Source organism: Mangifera indica, chromosome 15, assembly GCF_011075055.1.
Source record: "Mangifera indica cultivar Alphonso chromosome 15, CATAS_Mindica_2.1, whole genome shotgun sequence".
In the NCBI taxonomy this organism is placed as follows: domain Eukaryota; kingdom Viridiplantae; phylum Streptophyta; class Magnoliopsida; order Sapindales; family Anacardiaceae; genus Mangifera; species Mangifera indica.
In genome coordinates this window covers 14380861-14399956 of record NC_058151.1, presented here as the reverse complement: position 1 = coordinate 14399956, position 19096 = coordinate 14380861, and the positions used below count along the sequence as shown (strand labels likewise).

The 19096-nt window shown below is 35.3% G+C and overlaps 1 protein-coding gene and 1 pseudogene across 1 annotated transcript; both read left to right on the top strand.

The window, feature by feature from the left end:
• The first annotated feature begins 2329 nt into the window (after nucleotides 1–2329).
• On the top strand, nucleotides 2330–7974 carry LOC123197689 (annotated as a pseudogene).
• A 2868-nt stretch (nucleotides 7975–10842) lies between these two features.
• Nucleotides 10843–12884, top strand: LOC123197589 (AAA-ATPase At3g28580-like). The gene has a single exon (XM_044611906.1). The coding sequence runs from the start codon at nucleotides 10942–10944 to the stop codon at nucleotides 12487–12489; it is 1548 nt and encodes a 515-aa protein (XP_044467841.1). The 5' UTR covers nucleotides 10843–10941; the 3' UTR covers nucleotides 12490–12884.
• The last annotated feature ends 6212 nt before the right edge of the window (nucleotides 12885–19096 follow it).

Genomic DNA, 19096 nt, shown 5'->3' with positions numbered 1-19096 from the left:
AAACATATATATATATATTCTGGTGTGGCTTCTCTGCTGATAAGACAGACCAGGCTATAACTCATGTTAAGATTGATCCAACCAAACTGTTGAACAGTCTTCAATGTTCTGAAATTTGTCATCTATACAGATTTAATCTTTCAAGACGAGAGATGTACTATTAAGTATGTTTTATGTTGTGTAGACATGGATTCCTTCAATTTTATATATTTTATTTAATCACATAGATTGATTCCTTAATCGAAACACATGTTTAGAATTCCTCAAACCCAGGGCGAGGAGTGATAAATTTATTCCAGAGGGCCAAAAATAAATTGAGAAAGTTTGTTTAAAAGGGGTTAAAACGTCAAAGTGGTTCCCATACGATCTCAAATGTCTTTTGACTTGGGTTTATATGAAACTTTGGATTTGATACCAAATGACACATCCTTTGGAGAGCAATATCCTAAACTAGCTATTGAGATGGTAAAATCCAAAGTTATATAAATTTCATATCAAAAACTCATACTTTGTAATACGAGATGCAAGTCTCATACTGCACATTGAAAGCGGAAAAGAAGCTTTTCAACCTTTCAAAATTTTCATTATGTTGAGACACTAGATGAGCATAAGGAGCCACAAATAATTCTTTATTTGAATATTTTAAGTTTTAGACAAAAAATAGGCTAATGGACCATTGCCCACCCAAGTTTTAGCTCAATCTCAAAAGCATACCCACTTCTCTTCAAAAACTCAAACACTCACCCATAAACCAACTTCTATTAGAATTTTCCGTTAAGGTTAAGAGTAAAATCATCATTTTACTAATAATAATGAAAAATATATAATTTATTTCATTTCCCCCCTAGATATTAAAAACTCGCATTTCACTTCCCAACCTCAACTTTGAAAAGTTAACTCCCCCCCCCCCCCCCAAATCTTTAGGGTTTTCTCCCCTCTCTAGTCTCTGTCAACGGTGGTCATCATTGTCTCCACTTTTAGCCCTGCAATCCCCCTCCTCGGTAGAGAACATCAATGGAGATTAAGAACTTTGGCTCCATCGACAAAGACAAGTCTTATCGTCTCTTCCTTGACAGAGACAAAAGACAACGAATCTTTTGCCTTCATCATCTTTTGGCTCCATCGACGAAGAGACAAAGATGAATCCTCAATAAAGAGATGAGACGACTTTGTCTATAGAAACGAAGTTCCTCATCTCTGTCAACATCCTCTTTCGAGGAGGGGGACGACCAGGCTAAAGGTGGAGACGATGGCAGCACCATTGACGGAGACCAAAGAAGGGAGAAAACCCTAGGGATTTTTTTGATGAAGGGGGAAGTTACTTTCCAAAGTTAGGGGTGGGGGTTGAAATGCAAGTTTTTAAAATCTATGGGAAAAATTAAATAAAATTATATATTTTTTACTATTATTGATAAAATAAAAATTTTACTTTTATACCTAATAAAAAATTCTAATGGCAATTGGCCCATGAGTGGGTGTTTGGGTTTTGAAAAGATGTGAGCATGTTTTTGAGATTGAATTAAAACTTGGGTGGGGAAAAGTCCTCTGGCCCTAAAAATTATATAAACTTTTTTGACTCAGTCATCCCTAGAGAGATGTGAAGAATCTATGGCATTGAAAATTTTCTTCCTAATTCAGAGGAAGATCAATTCACTAACAGAAAATTAGTAGTTGACGATTGGAAGATTGGAATTAATCTTTGTGACAATAAACCGATCACAGGAGAGAAAGTAACGGAGAATATCCATCGTCTGATGAGTGGAAAATCAAGTGAAGAATGGAGGAAGAATGTAAGTGGGATGGGAAATATATTAGAGAAAGCATTGTCCAAAGATGGATCATCAGAAAAAAATTTCAACCATTCATCAACGATATGAAGGTCAAAATTCTAAAGAAACGCATAGCTTAAGTTAACATTATTGTGCTTCATCTTATAATTTATGCATCATGGGGAGTTTATTAGTGTTCTTACTATTTTCTTTTTTTTTTTAATTTATAATAAGAGTAATATTACGTGTGTTTATAGTATTTAGATAATATTTTACTATTATTCAAATATTGTTACCTATATTTCATTACTAGTGAATCATGTAGGGTCTCAATTATTTGAATTCTCAATTATTGTTATTGGCATGAAGACAAAGTAGATAACAGTCCCAAGAACCCGATATTAAATAATAATACTTTTTAATCTAAAATTAATGCATCTTCCAGCTTTGGCTTTTTATGTTTTCTGGTAAAAGTCATCTCATGAGGTTTTCTTAATGCTTATTACTTTTTCTAAATGCCTTTTTTTTTAATTTCATATTTAACATAAACTTCTTAAGTTATGATATATTTTTCAGGGCAAGCACAAGCTCACACTGTCACATTTTATGTGCATAACAAATGCCCCTTTCCAGTATGGCCTGCAACTGCCCCTAACAATGGCCAGCTGGTTATTGAAGATGGTGGTTTCTGCCTGTGAAACTGGTGACTGTGATGGAAGACTTCAATGCAATGGCCTAATAGGCAGACCACCAGCCACATTAGTTAAGATTTCACTACAAGCCTATAAAGGCAAGCCAAATTACTATGATGTGAGCTGAGTTGACGGCTATAACCTCCCTGTAACGGTGGCACCAAGGCAAGTATCACCAAATTGTACAATTTCTGGCTGCAAGAAGAATCTCAACACTGGCTGCCCACAATAATGAAGCTAAGTAAAATATGCAGTGCTGCTGAAATTTATTTTTGATATATTGAATATGTTGACAAACTTTCTTATCCATTTTGAATTGTTTTAGTTTGAATTTAGTTGGAATGTAACCAATGCAGCTTGGAGTTGTTAGAGCAGGTAAGTTTTTGGTTTGCTTTGTAAGAAATTGGATGGTTTAGCTTAATTTGAGCTGCTGTGTACTTGTATTTAGTAAGATAGGATGTATATCAATGTATTATTAAAGTAATGAAAAAAGCAGTGACTTTTGACAGCCAAAAAGACTTCCTCCGTTCCAACTCTGATTTTTCTTCTTTTCTCCTCTGTTTTTTGCGTTTTTTCATGCTTTCTTTGCATACAAATCTCCATTAAAAACCAACAATTGGTATCAGAGCCTTCTGTCTTTGTAAAGGCCTGTGTCAAGGAAGATTTGTAGAAGTGTTAGAAAGAAGGAACTCAGCAGTAACCATGGCTTCCAGCAACTTTACAGGAGTGACTGCACCAGTTTTTTCTGGTGAAAACTATGCAGCCTGGGCAGTAAAAATGAAAGCCTATTTGAGAGCTTTCGATTTGTGGGATGTAGTTGAAGTGGATAAGCAGCCAAATCCACTGCCTGAGAATCCAACACTGAACCAGATTAAACATCACTCTGAGGAGACAGCAAAGAGGTACAAAGCTTTGTCTTGTATCCATTCTGCTGTTTCAGAAATTATGTTTGCAAAAATCATGGCTTGTGAAACAGCAAAGGAGGCATGGGATAAGTTAAAACTAGTTTCCATGGCAGTGAAAAATCAAAGCAAATGCAGATTTTCAACTTAAAGAGAGAGTTTGCTTTACTTAGAATGAAAGATGGAGAATCAGTCAAAAGTTTCATTGATAGATTGATGAAGATAGTGAACCAGCTCACTCTTCTTGGAGAAATCACTTCTGAAAGTAAGGTTGTGGAGCAAGTGTTAGTAAGTTTACCAGAAAAATTTGAAGCAAAGATTTCCTCCTTGGAAGATTCAAAGGATATGAGCACTATGACCATTTCAGAATTGTCCAATTCATTGCAAGCTGTGGAATTGAGACAAGCCTTTAGAGATAATGTTACAATCTCTGAAGGAGCATTTACAGCAGCCCAATCATCAAAAACACAACCTGGTTTCAGTTCAAACAAGCAGTATGTTAACAAGAAAGGAAAGGAGAAGAAGGATGGATATGATAAAAGGCAAAGAGGAAAGAAAGGCAGGTTCCCACCTTGTCTGCATTGCAAAAAAAACTAGCCATACAGAAAAATATTGCTGGTATAGGCCTGAGATTAAGTGTAGAGGATGTAAGGAGTTTGGTCATATGGAAAAGGTGTGCAAGAACAAAGGAAAAACAACTCAGCAGCAAGCTCAAGTTGCTGAAAATTTGCAAGAGAAGGAGGAGCATTCTGAAGAGCAGTTGTTTACTGTGGACTGCCATAATGCTCAATTTCATTCTCGAAATTGGCTACTAGACAGCGGATGCACTAATCATATGACCTTTGATAAAAGCCTTTTTATCAACCTTAGAAAGAGCAAAATTTCCAATGTCAAAATTGGAAATGGAGAGCTATTGCAAGTGCAAGGAGTGGGCACAGTGGCTGTCAAAACAATTTTAGGTACAAGATTGATCAATGATGTGTTACTTGTTCCTGGTATTGCTCTTTATCTTCTGAGTATTGGTCAAATGTTAGAAAATAATTATTCTCTAAAATTTGACAATAAAAAATGCCATGTGTATGACTCAAAAGGAGTAGAAGTAATGATGGTAGATATGATGCATAGAAGTTTTTGTTTAGAGCTAAATGATGTGAATGCTCAAGCACTTGTTAGTAGTGGTGATGAATCAATTAAATGGCATAAAAGATTAGGCCATTTTCATGAACATGGACTCAAATTGATGACTGAGAAAGAACTTGCTGTTGGAATGCCAAAGGTGGCAATGATGAGGAAAATTTGTGAAGCTTGTCAATTGGGAAAGCAAACAAGGCTTGCTTTTCCAAAGAGTGAAGCATGGAGGGCCAAGGAGAAGTTGCAGTTAGTGCACACTGATGTGTGTGGCCCTATGTCAGAAAATTCCTTAAATGGCAGCAAGTATTTTGTATTGTTCATAGATGATTTTAGTAGGATGTGTTGGGTGTATTTCATCAAACAAAAATCTGAAGTTATTGATGTGTTTGTGAACTTCAAGAAGTTTGTAGAGAATGAATGTGGATGCAAACTAAGAATGATAAGAAGTGACAATGGAGGAGAGTATACTAATGAAAAATTTGAGAAATTTTGCAAGGAAAATGGCATCAAACACCAGCTCACTGTCCCATATACTCCTCAACAAAATGGGGTGAGTGAGAGGAAAAATAGGACTGTTATGGAGATGGAAAGATGTCTTTTGTTTGAAAGCAATCTACCAAAGAAATTTTGGGCAGAAGCAGTAAATACTGCAGTCCATTTGCTCAATAGGCTGCCAACAAGAGCATTAAAAGATAAAACACCTTATGAAGCTTGGTTTGGTTCAAAGCCAAATGTAAGTTATGTGAGAATATTTGGTTGTGTTTGTTGGACTTTTATTCCAGAAATGAAGAGAGAAAAATTGAGCAAGAAGGCTGAGTTAGGTGTATTAGTGGGCTATAGTGACAAGTCCAAGGCATATAGAGTATATCATCCTTCAAATGGTAAAATTGGCATTCACAGAGACTTAAAGTTTGATGAAGAATCAGTGTGGAATTGGGAAATAAATGCAGCCCAAAGGAAGATAAAGGAGGAGCCAATTGTGCACAATGAAAGAAAAACAGAAAGTGAGCAGCAAAATAATAGTGATGATGAAGATAAAACAGTCAAGATGAAATCACTTGCTGATATTTATAGCAGGTGTAATTTGGCAATGATTGAACCTACCAATTATGAAGAAGCTTCAAAGTTTTCTGGTTGGAGGGCAGCCATGCAGGAGGAGATAAAAATGATACAGAAAAATGAAACCTGGAAATTGGTTGATAGGCCACTTGATAAACATGTTTTAGGTGTCAAGTGGATTTACAGGACAAAACTAAATGCTGATGGTTCTGTAAACAAGTTAAAGGCAAGGCTTGTAGTGAAAGGCTATGCACAAAAGAAGGGTGAAGATTATTCTGAAACCTTTGCACCAGTTGCAAGGTTTGATACTATTAAACTTCTAATTGCATTGGTTGCTCAAAAGGGCTGGTTTCTTCATCAATTAGATGTCAAGTCAGCTTTTCTGAATGGTGACTTGAATGAAGAAGTGTACATAGAGCAGGCTCCTGGGTTTGTGAGAAAAGGAGATGAAAGAAAAGTGTGTTTGCTGAAGAAAGCCTTATATGGCTTGAAACAGGCTCCAAGAGCCTGGTATAGTAGAGTAAACACTTATTTGGTGAAGCTTGGTTTTGTGAAAAGCTTGAATGAAGCTACATTATATGTGAAGTCAAAAAATGATGATGTGTTAATAGTATCCATTTATGTGGATGATCTTCTGATTACAGGGAGCAATGCAAATTTGATCACTTGGCTGAAACTAGAAATGCAAAATACATTTGAAATGACTGACTTAGGAAGACTCAATTTCTTCCTTGGCATTGAAGTTTTGCAATCAGAATCTAGTATTTTCATTAGCCAACAGAAATATGCTAAAGAATTAGTGAAAAGGTTTGGTATGGAGAATGCAAAAGGGGTTGACAATCCTCTTGTAGTAAGTCAGAAACTAAAAAAGAATGATGGATTTCCAGAAATTGAATCTGCTGTCTTCAGAAGTTTGATAGGATGTTTGCTTTATCTAACAGCTACTAGACCTTATATAATGTATGCAACAAGTTTGCTTTCAAGGTTTATGCAAAGACCAAGCCAAGAGCACTTTAAAGCAGCAAAAAGGGTCCTCAGGTATGTTAAGAACTCTGCTGATCTTGGAATATTATACAACAGAAATTTGGAGGTCAATCTACATGGTTTTGTTGATAGTGACTGGGGTGGCTCAATGGATGATTTAAAGAGCACCTCTGGTTACATTTTCTCTCTTGGATCAGGATCAATTTGCTGGAATTCAAGAAAACAAAGTGTTGTTGCTCAGTCTACTGCAGAAGCAGAATATATAGCTGCTGCTTCTGCAGTAAATCAAACCATTTGGTTGAGAAAGATATTAGGTGATTTACATGAAAAACAAATGAATGCAACACCTATTTATTGTGACAACAAGTTTGCTGTGGCTATAACTAAAAATCCAGTTTTTCATGGCAAAACAAAGCATATAAAGATCAAGTATCATGCAATAAGGCAAGCAGAAGAAGAATCTGAAATCCAGCTAATTCACTGCAGTTCAGAAGAGCAACTGGCTGACCTGTTGACAAAGGCTGTTAGCACAAATAAATTTGTTCAACTAAGGAACAAATTGGGAATGGTAAGTAAGTTTGTCAAGGAGGAGTAATGAAGCTAAGTAAAGTATGCAGTGCTGCTGAAATTTATTTTTGATATATTGAATATGTTGACAAACTTTTTTATCCATTTTGAATTGTTTTAGTTTGAATTTAGTTGGAATGTAACCAATGCAGCTTGGAGTTGTTAGAGCAGGTAAGTTTTTGGTTTGCTTTGTAAGAAATTGGATGGTTTAGCTTAATTTGAGCTGCTGTGTACTTGTATTTAGTAAGATAGGATGTATATCAATGTATTATTAAAGTAATGAAAAAAGCAGTGACTTTTGACAGCCAAAAAGACTTCCTCCGTTCCAGCTCTGATTTTTCTTCTTTTCTCCTCTGTTTTTTGCGTTTTTTCATGCTTTCTTTGCATACAAATCTCCATTAAAAACCAACACACAAGAGCTCCAAGTTGTGAACAAAAATGGGCAAGTAGTGGCTTGCAAAAGTGCTTGTTTGGCATTCAATCTTGACTCATTTTGTTGCAGGAATGAATATGGAACCCCAGAGAAGTGCAAGCCTAACTTATACTCGAAGATTTTCAAGGATGCTTGTCCTGCTTATTATAGTTATGCATTTGACATGCCACCACCATTGATAAATTGTGCTTCCAAAGAATATGTGGTAACATTTTGCCATTCTAGTTGGGGCAAAATTGATGCCAATATATCTTCTATATAGAGCACTTTTTATGTATCATTTGTTCAATTATGGTCGTTTTCTGAATTGAGTTCCAATTGTTTGGTGATGTTTGATGCTTAAAGCTTACATGAATAAATGTATTAGTTGGTTCATTTAGATTCAAGATTGTATTTCACATCAATGTTAACGTTGGCCGGTGGTTTTTCTTGTATTAAATTTTTCATATAAACATTTGTGTTCCTGTATTGAGTGTTTGCGTATTTTTGTCTTCTTACTTTGGGTTTCCTGACATCAACTTATTAGAAACCCCGGATTACGCAAAATTTAGTCCATTCAAAGCTGTGTATTATTTGCGGAAATAATGGAGTCAAAAGAGAAAGCTGCACATGTTTTTAATTTCTTTCACGTTGTGAGAAAATAACACTATTGGAAACTTGGCTTTGAAATTTCCAATATATAGACTCCAGTTAACTTGTTGGCAGGATGAATGAGACAAGTCTCACATAAGACACAAATACATATAAAGGACGATGAACCTGAAACTGACTCAGACGTCCGAAGTTTAAGTATTTCCACAATGGGGGCCCCTCAGAAGCTCATGAGGGCCAATGGTGAGTAGCTTAATGACTTGATCAGCAATTCACAGGACTCTATATAATCCTTTCCATCTTGAGAGTCTAAAGAAGAGAAAAAATTATATCAGAAAGAAAAAGAAACAGAGCAAAATGTTGACTATGGGAGAGTTATGGGCCACTAACAAGGATAAGCTTCAAATTTGCCACGAAGAAAGAGGATATTTTATTTGTTATTAAATTGAAGATAAATGTGATTTTATTTAAAAGTTTACGTTGAAAAGAAAAAAGAGAGAGAAGATATTTTCCTTTAAAGCCAAAAGGCAGATTTTGAGTATTGATTTTAGAAAGAGAAGAGTTATTGAGAATACGACTATAATAGTAAAGTAGTGTTGTTCATATAATTTCTTTTATTAAAGAATTTGAGTAGGTTTTGTATGAGAGCTTAAAACATATAAGAGTTGTGTAGATCTTTACTCTTAACCAGAGGGACATCTGATTCTGAAATTTTGATATAAAGTGTGAGTGATTTTTCACATATTAAATTTTGATATAAAGTGCGAGAGACTGTTTAACAATTGAAGAATGAATAAAAAGTGATCAATTAAGGAAATTGAAAAAAAAAATTTGTATCTATTTAAGTGTATGTTTTCTATTGAGGACAATTATTTTTGTTATAATATTTTGAAATTTGAGAAAAAAAAAACTATGTATTTAAGAGTTTATTCGGTTAAGAAATTTATAAATTATGTTGTACGTTTTTGTAGTTTTGGGGTGTTACACATATGCCCTTGATGTGGTCCTATTTTCTGCTAGATATTTGACAGCAACAGGTTCCTTGGCAACTTTCTGTCACTCGTGGCCTACCGTAGATTTTCATGGTCGGTGGAATAAAAGTAATGCCACGTGCATAAGAATAACATATTATTCAAAGATGGCGGGCTGGAAATAAGTATATATACTTGAGTTAGTTACGGGATGAAAAGACAACAAAAACAGTGACAGAAAAACAAATGAAAAAGAATGGCCATCCTTTTTCATTTGTAACTCTTGTTTAATACTAAAGGACCCTTACATTAGTGCAATGATATCATGCTAAACGTCATCAATGTATCATAATACAATTTCCAGACATCTGCTAAGTGTTCTAATCAGAATTCAGCTAAAGTCCAAAGTTTTAAGTTAAATAGCCTTATAACAACGGTATTAGGAACTTTTGTGAAGTTTCCATGTTCCCTTTGTTACAGTTGTAACTTCAAATGATCCTACTTTTATTAATTGTATACTGTTTTATCCCATTTTGTAGTTTGTATATTAATGTGCAGGACTTTTTGTGAATGTTGACAGAAAACAACTGAAGTATTTTACAGGAAAAAGCTTACAAAATTATTTGAAGATAATGGTTTCATCCCTAAGGAAGGCCACAGAAGGATTTCAGGAAAGTTTCTTTCAGTTGTGGTTTTCTGCTGGTTATACATACCAGGCTACAATTTGTGTTAGAAGCTAGGGTTTTTAGTGAACTTTGTCCCAATTTAGAGGGTAAGGCCGTGCATATAAAGGGTAGAAAGAGTTGTAAAAGAGGGGAAAATTAGAGTAATGGGCAGCTTAGATGTAGTAAGCGTTTTAGGCCAATTTGAGAGGTTTTCAATACCTTAAATTGTTGGAACTGAAGGCCCCGCATCCTCGAATTGCTGATTTGTTGTGTTATTAGCTGTTTTTGGTTAAATTGATTAGGGATCCTATCATTATGTTATGATTGATCCAACCAAATTGATGAGGTAATTAAGATGAAACAAACAAAGGGATTCTATCTGTATCAAAGATTGAAAACTGCTATGGAATCTGACTCCCTGCCACAGATTCAGATCCAAAAGCAATTGCTAATGGAAGATCAAATTTATTATCTTTGAATCAGAGATTTCAGAAGCAAGTAACTATAGATTATAGCCTTCGAGAAGTAAATTCCCATTAAGTTGTTTTCATCTGCATGTCTATTTTTCTTGTTTATACAAATAAGAATTTCTCAAGAAATGGGTACTGCTTAGTGTTAAACACTCGCAGAAGAATTTTAGTTTCAAATATCTTCTAGGGAACCCAAGAAAACAAATAAACAAGTAACTAGGGTGAACGTGCATGATTCTGATTATTTCTATTCCTGGTAGAAATAGAACAATGACAATTTCTATGCTCTTGCTCTAGACAACTTGTTTGCATTAAATATATATATATAATTTTAAAGAATTCTTCCAAGTACCTGAGAAAGTACCTGATATGTGTGTTTCTGCAAACCTACTCGGTCATGAGATGAAAATTAAGAAGAAACATCGTATGTAATTAACTTCTGATTGTGTCTCTTTCACGCATGATCAACTTCAGTTTTCATTTGTATTAGAGCGGTATAATAGTCAAAGCTGGCAGGCTGATACATCGTATTTATATGGTCAAATTTTGTTGTTTCTTCTGTTGTTATATCCACCTAATACTAATTTTTAATTTCAAGCTGGAAACAACCTAGGAAAAACAGGCTTTTTCTTGCTTGAACAGCAAGCAACAGGGATCTATATAACAGTAGACACGCAAGTTCTGAAAGAGCAAGAAAATAGAGCAAAATGGTAACCATGGGGGAGTTCTGGGTTACTCTAACCTCAGTTGTAGCTGCAACAGCTATGTTTAGAACTTACTTCCCTTATGAAATTTGGCTCTATGTTGAAAGATTTATCCACAAATTGATTCGCTTTTTTAATCCTTACATTGAAATTACATTTCATGAATACTCTGGTAAATATCTCAAGCGTAATGAAGCCTTCACCGACATAAGAAACTATCTCAGTACTAGAGCCACTTTGTGTGCAAAAAGATTTAAGGCTGATGTTGTGAAAGATAGCAAGTCTTTAATTCTCAGCATGGAGGAAAGAGAAGAGGTAACAGATATGTTTAAAGGGGTCAAAGTCTGGTGGGAATTGCGTCATAAGGCCCCTCCCAAAACACAATCATTTTCTTGGTATGGAAGCGACGACGATAAGAGGTATTTCAAGCTCATATTCCATAAACGTCATCAAGAACTCATCACAGGGACTTATGTTCAGCATGTGCTTGCTGGTGGAAAGGATGTTGCAGTGAGGAACCGCATTCGAAAGCTATTCAATAATAATCCTAGCAAGAATTGGTATGGCTGGAGACAATCAAAGTGGAGTCATGTACATTTTGAGCATCCTGCAACATTTGATTCATTGGCAATGGAGAGAAAGAAGAAGGAAGAGATCAAGAATGACCTCAAGAAGTACAGTGAGGGGAAAGAGTACTACACAAAAATCGGGAAGCCTTGGAAGAGAGGGTATCTTCTTTATGGTCCTCCAGGAACTGGCAAATCCACCATGATTGCTGCGATCGCTAATTTTTTAAACTATGATATCTATGATCTTGAACTTACCACAGTCATGGACAACTCAGAGTTGAAAAATCTTTTGATCGAGACAACAAATAAATCTGTCATAGTTATAGAGGACATTGATTGCTCGCTTGATCTTACTGGTCAGCGCGAGAAGAGAAAGGGGAAAGATGAGGATAAAGAAGAGCAAAGTCCCATTGAAAAGAAGATGAAAGAGGAAGGTGAGAACAAAGTAAGCAAGGTCACTTTATCTGGGCTTCTGAATTGCATTGATGGCCTTTGGTCAGCTTGTGGGGGAGAAAGAATCATTGTGTTCACTACTAATTATGTGGACAAGCTTGATCCAGCACTTATCAGGAGAGGAAGGATGGACAGGCATATTGAAATGTCCTACTGTTGCTTTGATGCATTCAAGGTTCTAGCTAAGAATTATTTACATATTGACTCACATGAATTGTTTGCAGAAGTTAGCAGTCGGTTGGCAGAAACCAATATGATACCTGCAGATGTAGCAGAGCATTTGATGCCGAAGTCTGATGAAGATGATGCTGAGACTTGTCTGAAGAATCTGATTAAAGCTCTCAAGGTGGCGAAGAAGGAAGCGATAAAAAAAGCTGAGGAAGAGGCGCGCTCAAAGGCCGAGAAAGAGAAGGAGGGGGACAAGTGTACTTGCTCTGCTAAGAAGGATATGAAGGGTGATGAAACATCAACTAAATCTGTGAAAGAGAATGGTTTCATCAACCAGGAAGATAAAGGCATGGAGAACTGATCTTGAATTCTACCCAGAATTCAAGCAACGATGGTTTCACAACTTGTGAAGAATTGGATATAATCTTGCATATTTGGTGTACAGTGTGTGTATCTTGCAGAATAAGCAGCTGAATTGCATAGTGATTGCTTATTGTAAATATGCTGGAGCTAACTAGCAGCAAGGCAATATTGGTTTTAGTTTGTATTGTGTGTAGATCATGATACTGTTTGTATATAAGTCAACAAAATGTTGTTTCACTCAATTTATCTTATATGTTTATATCTATCTATCCAAGTTGTGGTGTCAAGCTGCAAATAACTGTGGAACGAGAATTGGGAGGACTGGTGCCTTGAACTGCCGGTGTCTACTTGTATCAATCCAAATTCATGTAATGAGAATATTGTATTCATTCATTGAGTGTGATTACATTACTACTACATTCATATACATTGTTCTTTGTTATAGATTTATATTACCGAACCCAAAGATAATCCGATCCGAACAATATAAACGCTGAAAACAGGAAAAAATATAGCAACACGATTTACTTGGTTCGGATCTCGTAAACGAAATCCTACATCCAAGGTAGAGGTGTTCCTCTAGTCAAATCCATTAATATTAAGTTCGATTACAATATACACACACGGATCTCTCACTGTACATCAAAACAATATACAAGCAAATACACGACAATACAAAGTCAAAGAGAACCTGACTTCACCATAGAGACACCGCCGATCGAACTCAGAGAGCAAACTCAGCCACATAGCAGCCACAAGACGCACAAAACAGAGAAGGAAATATACAACAGCCTCACGCCTCCCTTTCTCTCTATATCTCCAGTAGTCGGCCAAATATAATGCTTATATACTTAGGTCAACACAAGTGAACACCCAGCAGAATTACCACACTACCCTCACTTACTAAATGAAATGACCCATGCATCCTTAAGCTCTAATTACGTTACTGCCCTTATAGTTTTTAAACAAATATTACAAACTCCACCTTGTTTGAAAACTACAAGACTCAAACATGAATTTAAACTAGCCAAAACACCTCTGTAAGACAGACTCACAACTTTCCAATTTGCAATAAGTCTAAGGCATCCTTAAACTTATTTATTGGAACTACCTTTGTCAAAATATCAACAGGATTTACCTCTGAAGCAATTTTCTCCAAAATTACCTGACCTCTAGACAAAATTTCCCTTATAAAATGCAACCTAACATCTATATGCTTTGTTCTCTCATGAAAAGCACTATTTTTAGACAGATGTATTGCACTTTGTGAGTCACAATAGATCACAGGAATACCACAATGCAGCCCCAACTCTTTTGTTATACCTTTCAGCCACAAAGCTTCTTTTGTAGCCTCTGTCAATGTAACATATTCAGCTTCTGTTGTAGACAAAGCAACAATATGTTGAAGACAACTCTTCCAGCTTATCACATTATCTCCAAATGTGAAAATTTAGCCATTCAGAGACCTCCTCTTGTCTAAATCTGCAGCATAATCTGAATCACAGTATCCTTTAACATATAAACTGTTAGTATCAGATGCAATATATACAATACCAAAATCACAAGAACCTTTCAAGTATCTCAACACCCATTTCACAGTATTCCAGTATGCTTTACAAGGTTTTCCCATAAACCTACTCACCAAACTAATTGCATAAGCAATATCAGGCCTGGATCCTATCATAACATACATTAAACTACCTACCACATTTGCATAAGGAACCTTTTTCATATATTTAGATTCATCAGTAGGTAAATCATGCAAAACAGACATCAATTTGAAATGAGCACCTATAGGAGTATTAACAGATTTAACATCATGCAAACCATACAATTCAAAAACCTTTTTAACATATTCAGATTGAGACAGAGTTAAAATACCTTTAATTCTATCTCTATTAATATCTATTCCTAAGATTCTTTTTGCATGTCCTAAATCTTTCGTTTCAAATTCATCTTTTAACAATTTTTTCAACCTATTCAAATCACTTATTTTCTTTGAAACAATAAGCATATCATCCACATATATCAACAAGTAAACATAGTTGCATGTTTCAATTTTACAAAAATAAACACAATTATCAAAGTTACTTCTAGAAAAGCCAATGGAGAGCATATAGTCATCAAACATTTTATACCATTGTCTTGGTGACTGTTTTAGGCCATATAATGACCTTTTTAGTAAGCAAACCATATCTTCAGATCCAGATTTTTCAAAACCTTCTGGTTGCTCCATATAAATCTACTCTTTTAGATTACCATGAAGGAAGGCAGTAGTAACATCTAGCTGTTCAAGTTTTAAATCAAATAACACCACAATAGATAAAATAAGCCTTATTGATATATGTTTAACAACAGGTGAAAAAATCTCATGATAGTCAATTCCTTCTACTTGGGAAAAACCTTTTACAACAACTCTAGCCTTAAACCTTCCATTTTCAAAGCCTGGAGTAGCAGGTTTTCTTTTAAAAACCCATTTACAACCTATAATCCTTTTATTTTTAGGTCTTTTAACAAGAATCCATGTGTTATTTTTATGCAGAGAATCAATTTCAGCTTGCATGGCATTTAACCATTCCTTTTTGTGTTTACTCATATAGGCTTGTTTGAAATTTAAAGGGTCATTCAATTCAATGCAATCACCTATATTAAATGCATATGATATAAGATCTACATGAGCATATTTAGATGACAGTTTAATAGCTCTTCTAGTCCTATCTCTAGCCAATTGATAATCAGAAAAATCACTGTCTAAACTACTTTGACTCTGACTCTGTGATGGTTGCTGGTTCAAACCCCTATCTTCATACTTTGAAGTATGAATTGGATCTGAGCCTAAACCAGGTCCATCACTTGACTCAATACTAGCTGAATTTCTCAAGTCAGAATTCTCCACCTCAATATAAACCTGTTTAGACTAAAATTGGTTAGAGATAAACAGATCTTTATAAAAAGAAAATTCATTAAACACAACATCCCTGCTAACCACACATTTTAATTCATCAATTAACCAAACTTTATAACCCTTAGTCCCTGTAGGGTATCCTAAGAAGGCAGCCTTTAAGGCTCTAGGGTTCAGTTTACCTTGTTTCACATGGATATAGGCAAGGCATCCAAAAGATCTCTAGTGATTTAAATTTGGTGGTTTACCAAACCACAATTCAATAGGAGTCTTAAAATTAATAGCAGAAGAGGGTGATTTATTAATCAAATAACAAGTAGTAGCAACTGCTTCAGCCCAAAATTTCTTACTCAATCTTGAGTCAGCTAACTTGCATCTTACTTTGTTCAGAATGGTCTTATTCATTCTCTCTACAAGACCAATTTGCTAAGGAGTGTCTGCACAGGTTCTATGTCTCAAGATTCCAAATTGTTTACAAAAATCAGTAAACTGTTTATTTCAAAATTCGAGACCATTGTCTGTTCTTAAAACCTTTAGTTTCTTATTTGTTTGATTTTCAACAAGAGTTTTCCATTCTTTAAAAAATTCAAAAGCTTGATCTTTAGTTTTTAAGAAATAAACCCAAACTCTTCTTGAAAAATCATCCACAAAGGTTAGAAAATAATGAGCATTAGATAGAGAACTAGGTACCTGAGGAGAACCCCACAGATCTGAATGCACATAATCAAGAATGTTCTTTGATCTATGAGTAGCAGCTGCAAACCTCAACCTTTGTGACTTCCTTAAAACACAATTCTCACAAAACTCTAATGTAGAAATTCTGTTAGAATTAATCAAGTTTTGTTTACCAAGTTCTTGTAAACCTAAGAAACTAATGTGTCCTAGCCTTTTATGCCACAAAACAGTTTCATCCATCTTATCAGGTTTAGAAGACATTGAATCACTAACAGTTGTTCCTTCTAAAATGTATAACCCATTTATCAATTTTGCTCTCATTATTTTAAGCACACCTTTTTCAGATTTATAAGAATAACCATTGGAATCTAACCAACCTAAGGATATTAGGTTTCTTCTCAATTTAGGAACTAATCTAACATCATTGAGAATTTTAATAGAACCATTAGCAAGTTTCAGTTTAATAGCACCTATACCAGTTACCTCACATACATTATCATTACCCATTAAGACTTTTTCTCCATTTATCTGTTTTAAATCTAAAAACCAGTCTTTTCTAGGTGTCATGTAAAAGGTGCATCCTGAATCTAAAACCCATTCTTCCCTAGATAACCCCTCAGTTAAAACCAAAACTTCAGCACTGTCATAGCCATCAAGTAGATTTACAGACTCATGTTTCTCATTATTTGTAGGAAAATTCATTTTCTTTCTTTCAGGGCAGTTTCTTTTCATATGACCTTCTTTATGACAATTCCAACAAACTCTTTTTAGCCTAGATTTAGATCTATTATTTCTTTTATCTTTTTGTTGAAATTTCTTTTTTGTTCTGCCTCTTACTTGCAAGCCTTCACCTATGGTTTTCTTTTCTATCTTCATTTCTAAATCTTTTGACTTAAAAGCCCCTAAGACATCTTCTAAAGAAAGAGACTCTCTCCCATATTTGATAGCAGCTTTGACATCTTTAAAAGTTTCAGGCAGTGAGTTCAAAATAATAATGGCTTGATTTTCATCAGAAATTTTCTCTTCTATATTAGCCAAATTAATAGTAATTTTATTGAACTCATCTAAATTTTCTTCTAAAGACTTTCCTGGATCCATTTTAAAACCAAACAGTTGCTCTTTCAAATATATTTTATTAGTCAAAAATTTAGTCATATAAAGAGATTCAAGCTTCAACCATAATTTTGCAGCAGTATTAATATCATCAACTTATCTTAAAACATTATCAGATAGATGTAAAATAAGCAAGCTATAAGCAATTTCAAGTACCTCAGCCTTCTGAGATTCAGTCATATCAGAAGGTAAAACATTTATACCCTCCAAGGCTTTTGCACACCTTTGATGCACCAAAACAACCCTCATCTTTTTCCTCTAAATATTAAAATCATTTTTTTCCATTAAACAGTTCTATTTCCAGTCTTGTTGACCCCATTATGTTCTTTTTCTTTTTCTTTTAGTTTCTTTAATCCTACAAGTACTAAAAGAAAATACAGCAGTACCAAGAAAGTAGAGTACTCACAACAAGAACACAATCTTTCCGAAATATATTCAAATATATCACAAGACACAGCACATATATTTCATCAGAATATATTGCAAAACATGAAGACCAAACACGCTTCAAGATATACACAAGCAGCCAAATATAAACGAAAAAGAAACGAAAATAGATCACAAGATCACAGATCGAAAAAAATCTTTTGTGGCTCTGATACCACTTGTTATAGATTTATATTACCGAACCCAAAGATAATCCGATCCGAACAATATAAACGCGGAAAACAGGAAAAAATATAGCAACACGATATACTTGATTCGGATCTCGTAAACGAAATCCTACATCCAAGGCAGAGGTGTTCCGCTAGTCAAATCCACTAATATCAAGTTCGATTACAATATACACACACACGGATCTCTCACTGTACATCAAAACAATATACAAGTAAATACACGGCAATACAAAGTCAAACAGAACCTGACTTCATCGTAGAGACACCGCCGATCAAACTCAGAGAGCAAACTCAGCCACATAGCAGCCACAAGATGCACAAAACAGAGAAAGAAATATACAGCAGCCTCACGTCTCCCTTTCTCTCTATATCTCCAGTAGTCGGCCAAATATAATGCTTATATACTTAGGTCAACACAAGTGAACACCCAATAGAATTACCACACTGCCCTCCCTTACTAAATGAAATGACTCATGCATCCTTAAGCTCTAATTACGCTACTGCCCTTATAGTTTTTAAACAAATATTACATTCTTTGCAATTGAACCACACTATATACAATTCTGCAACCCTTGCTTGGTTTATTGAACCACACTATATACAATTCTGCAACCCTTGCTTGGTTTCTTTCCTGCTGTTACAGAATCTGTAAATATGTGCATTAGTAGATATAGAGATTAATTATAGGAATTAATTATGGTAGACGCAGATTTTAGGATCTCAATTATAGGAATCAAATATTTTGTTTCCTACTCTAGAATACCTAATATGTATATACAAACATATCTCTGTAATAGTATGTATATGAATAAAATATACTCTGAATTTCAGTTTCTTCATGGTATCAGAGCCTGGTTTGCCCAAGTGTACAAATTCAGAAATTTCCTAGCCCTAGAGAGCAATTTCGTAGTTCACCGGTGTAGAGTGGCCATTAGTTCTCACCGCCACACTAGAAAGAAGTGTCTTCGCCGATCGTCAGGTTCCCAGAATCCGGCCATCGGAAGCTCAGCGCGTGATCCACACGCGCCGCCTGTTCCTTCTGAAAACGAACACTCAGATCTCCTTTTCTGTGGCGCGTTGATTCTCACCGCCGACATAGTCAGACTCAGAAGACGCCGATCGTTCAGATCCCCAATCTTCCGTCGCATTTTGACATCGCACGCACCGTTGCCGTCGCCGGAACAGTCGCTGTCGATGAATCCCTCTTTCTGACCAGGGTATTTTCGCTATTTATTTTATTCAGCTATTTTGAGTACTATTATGACTGATATTAAACCGATAACCATGGCTGAGATGGT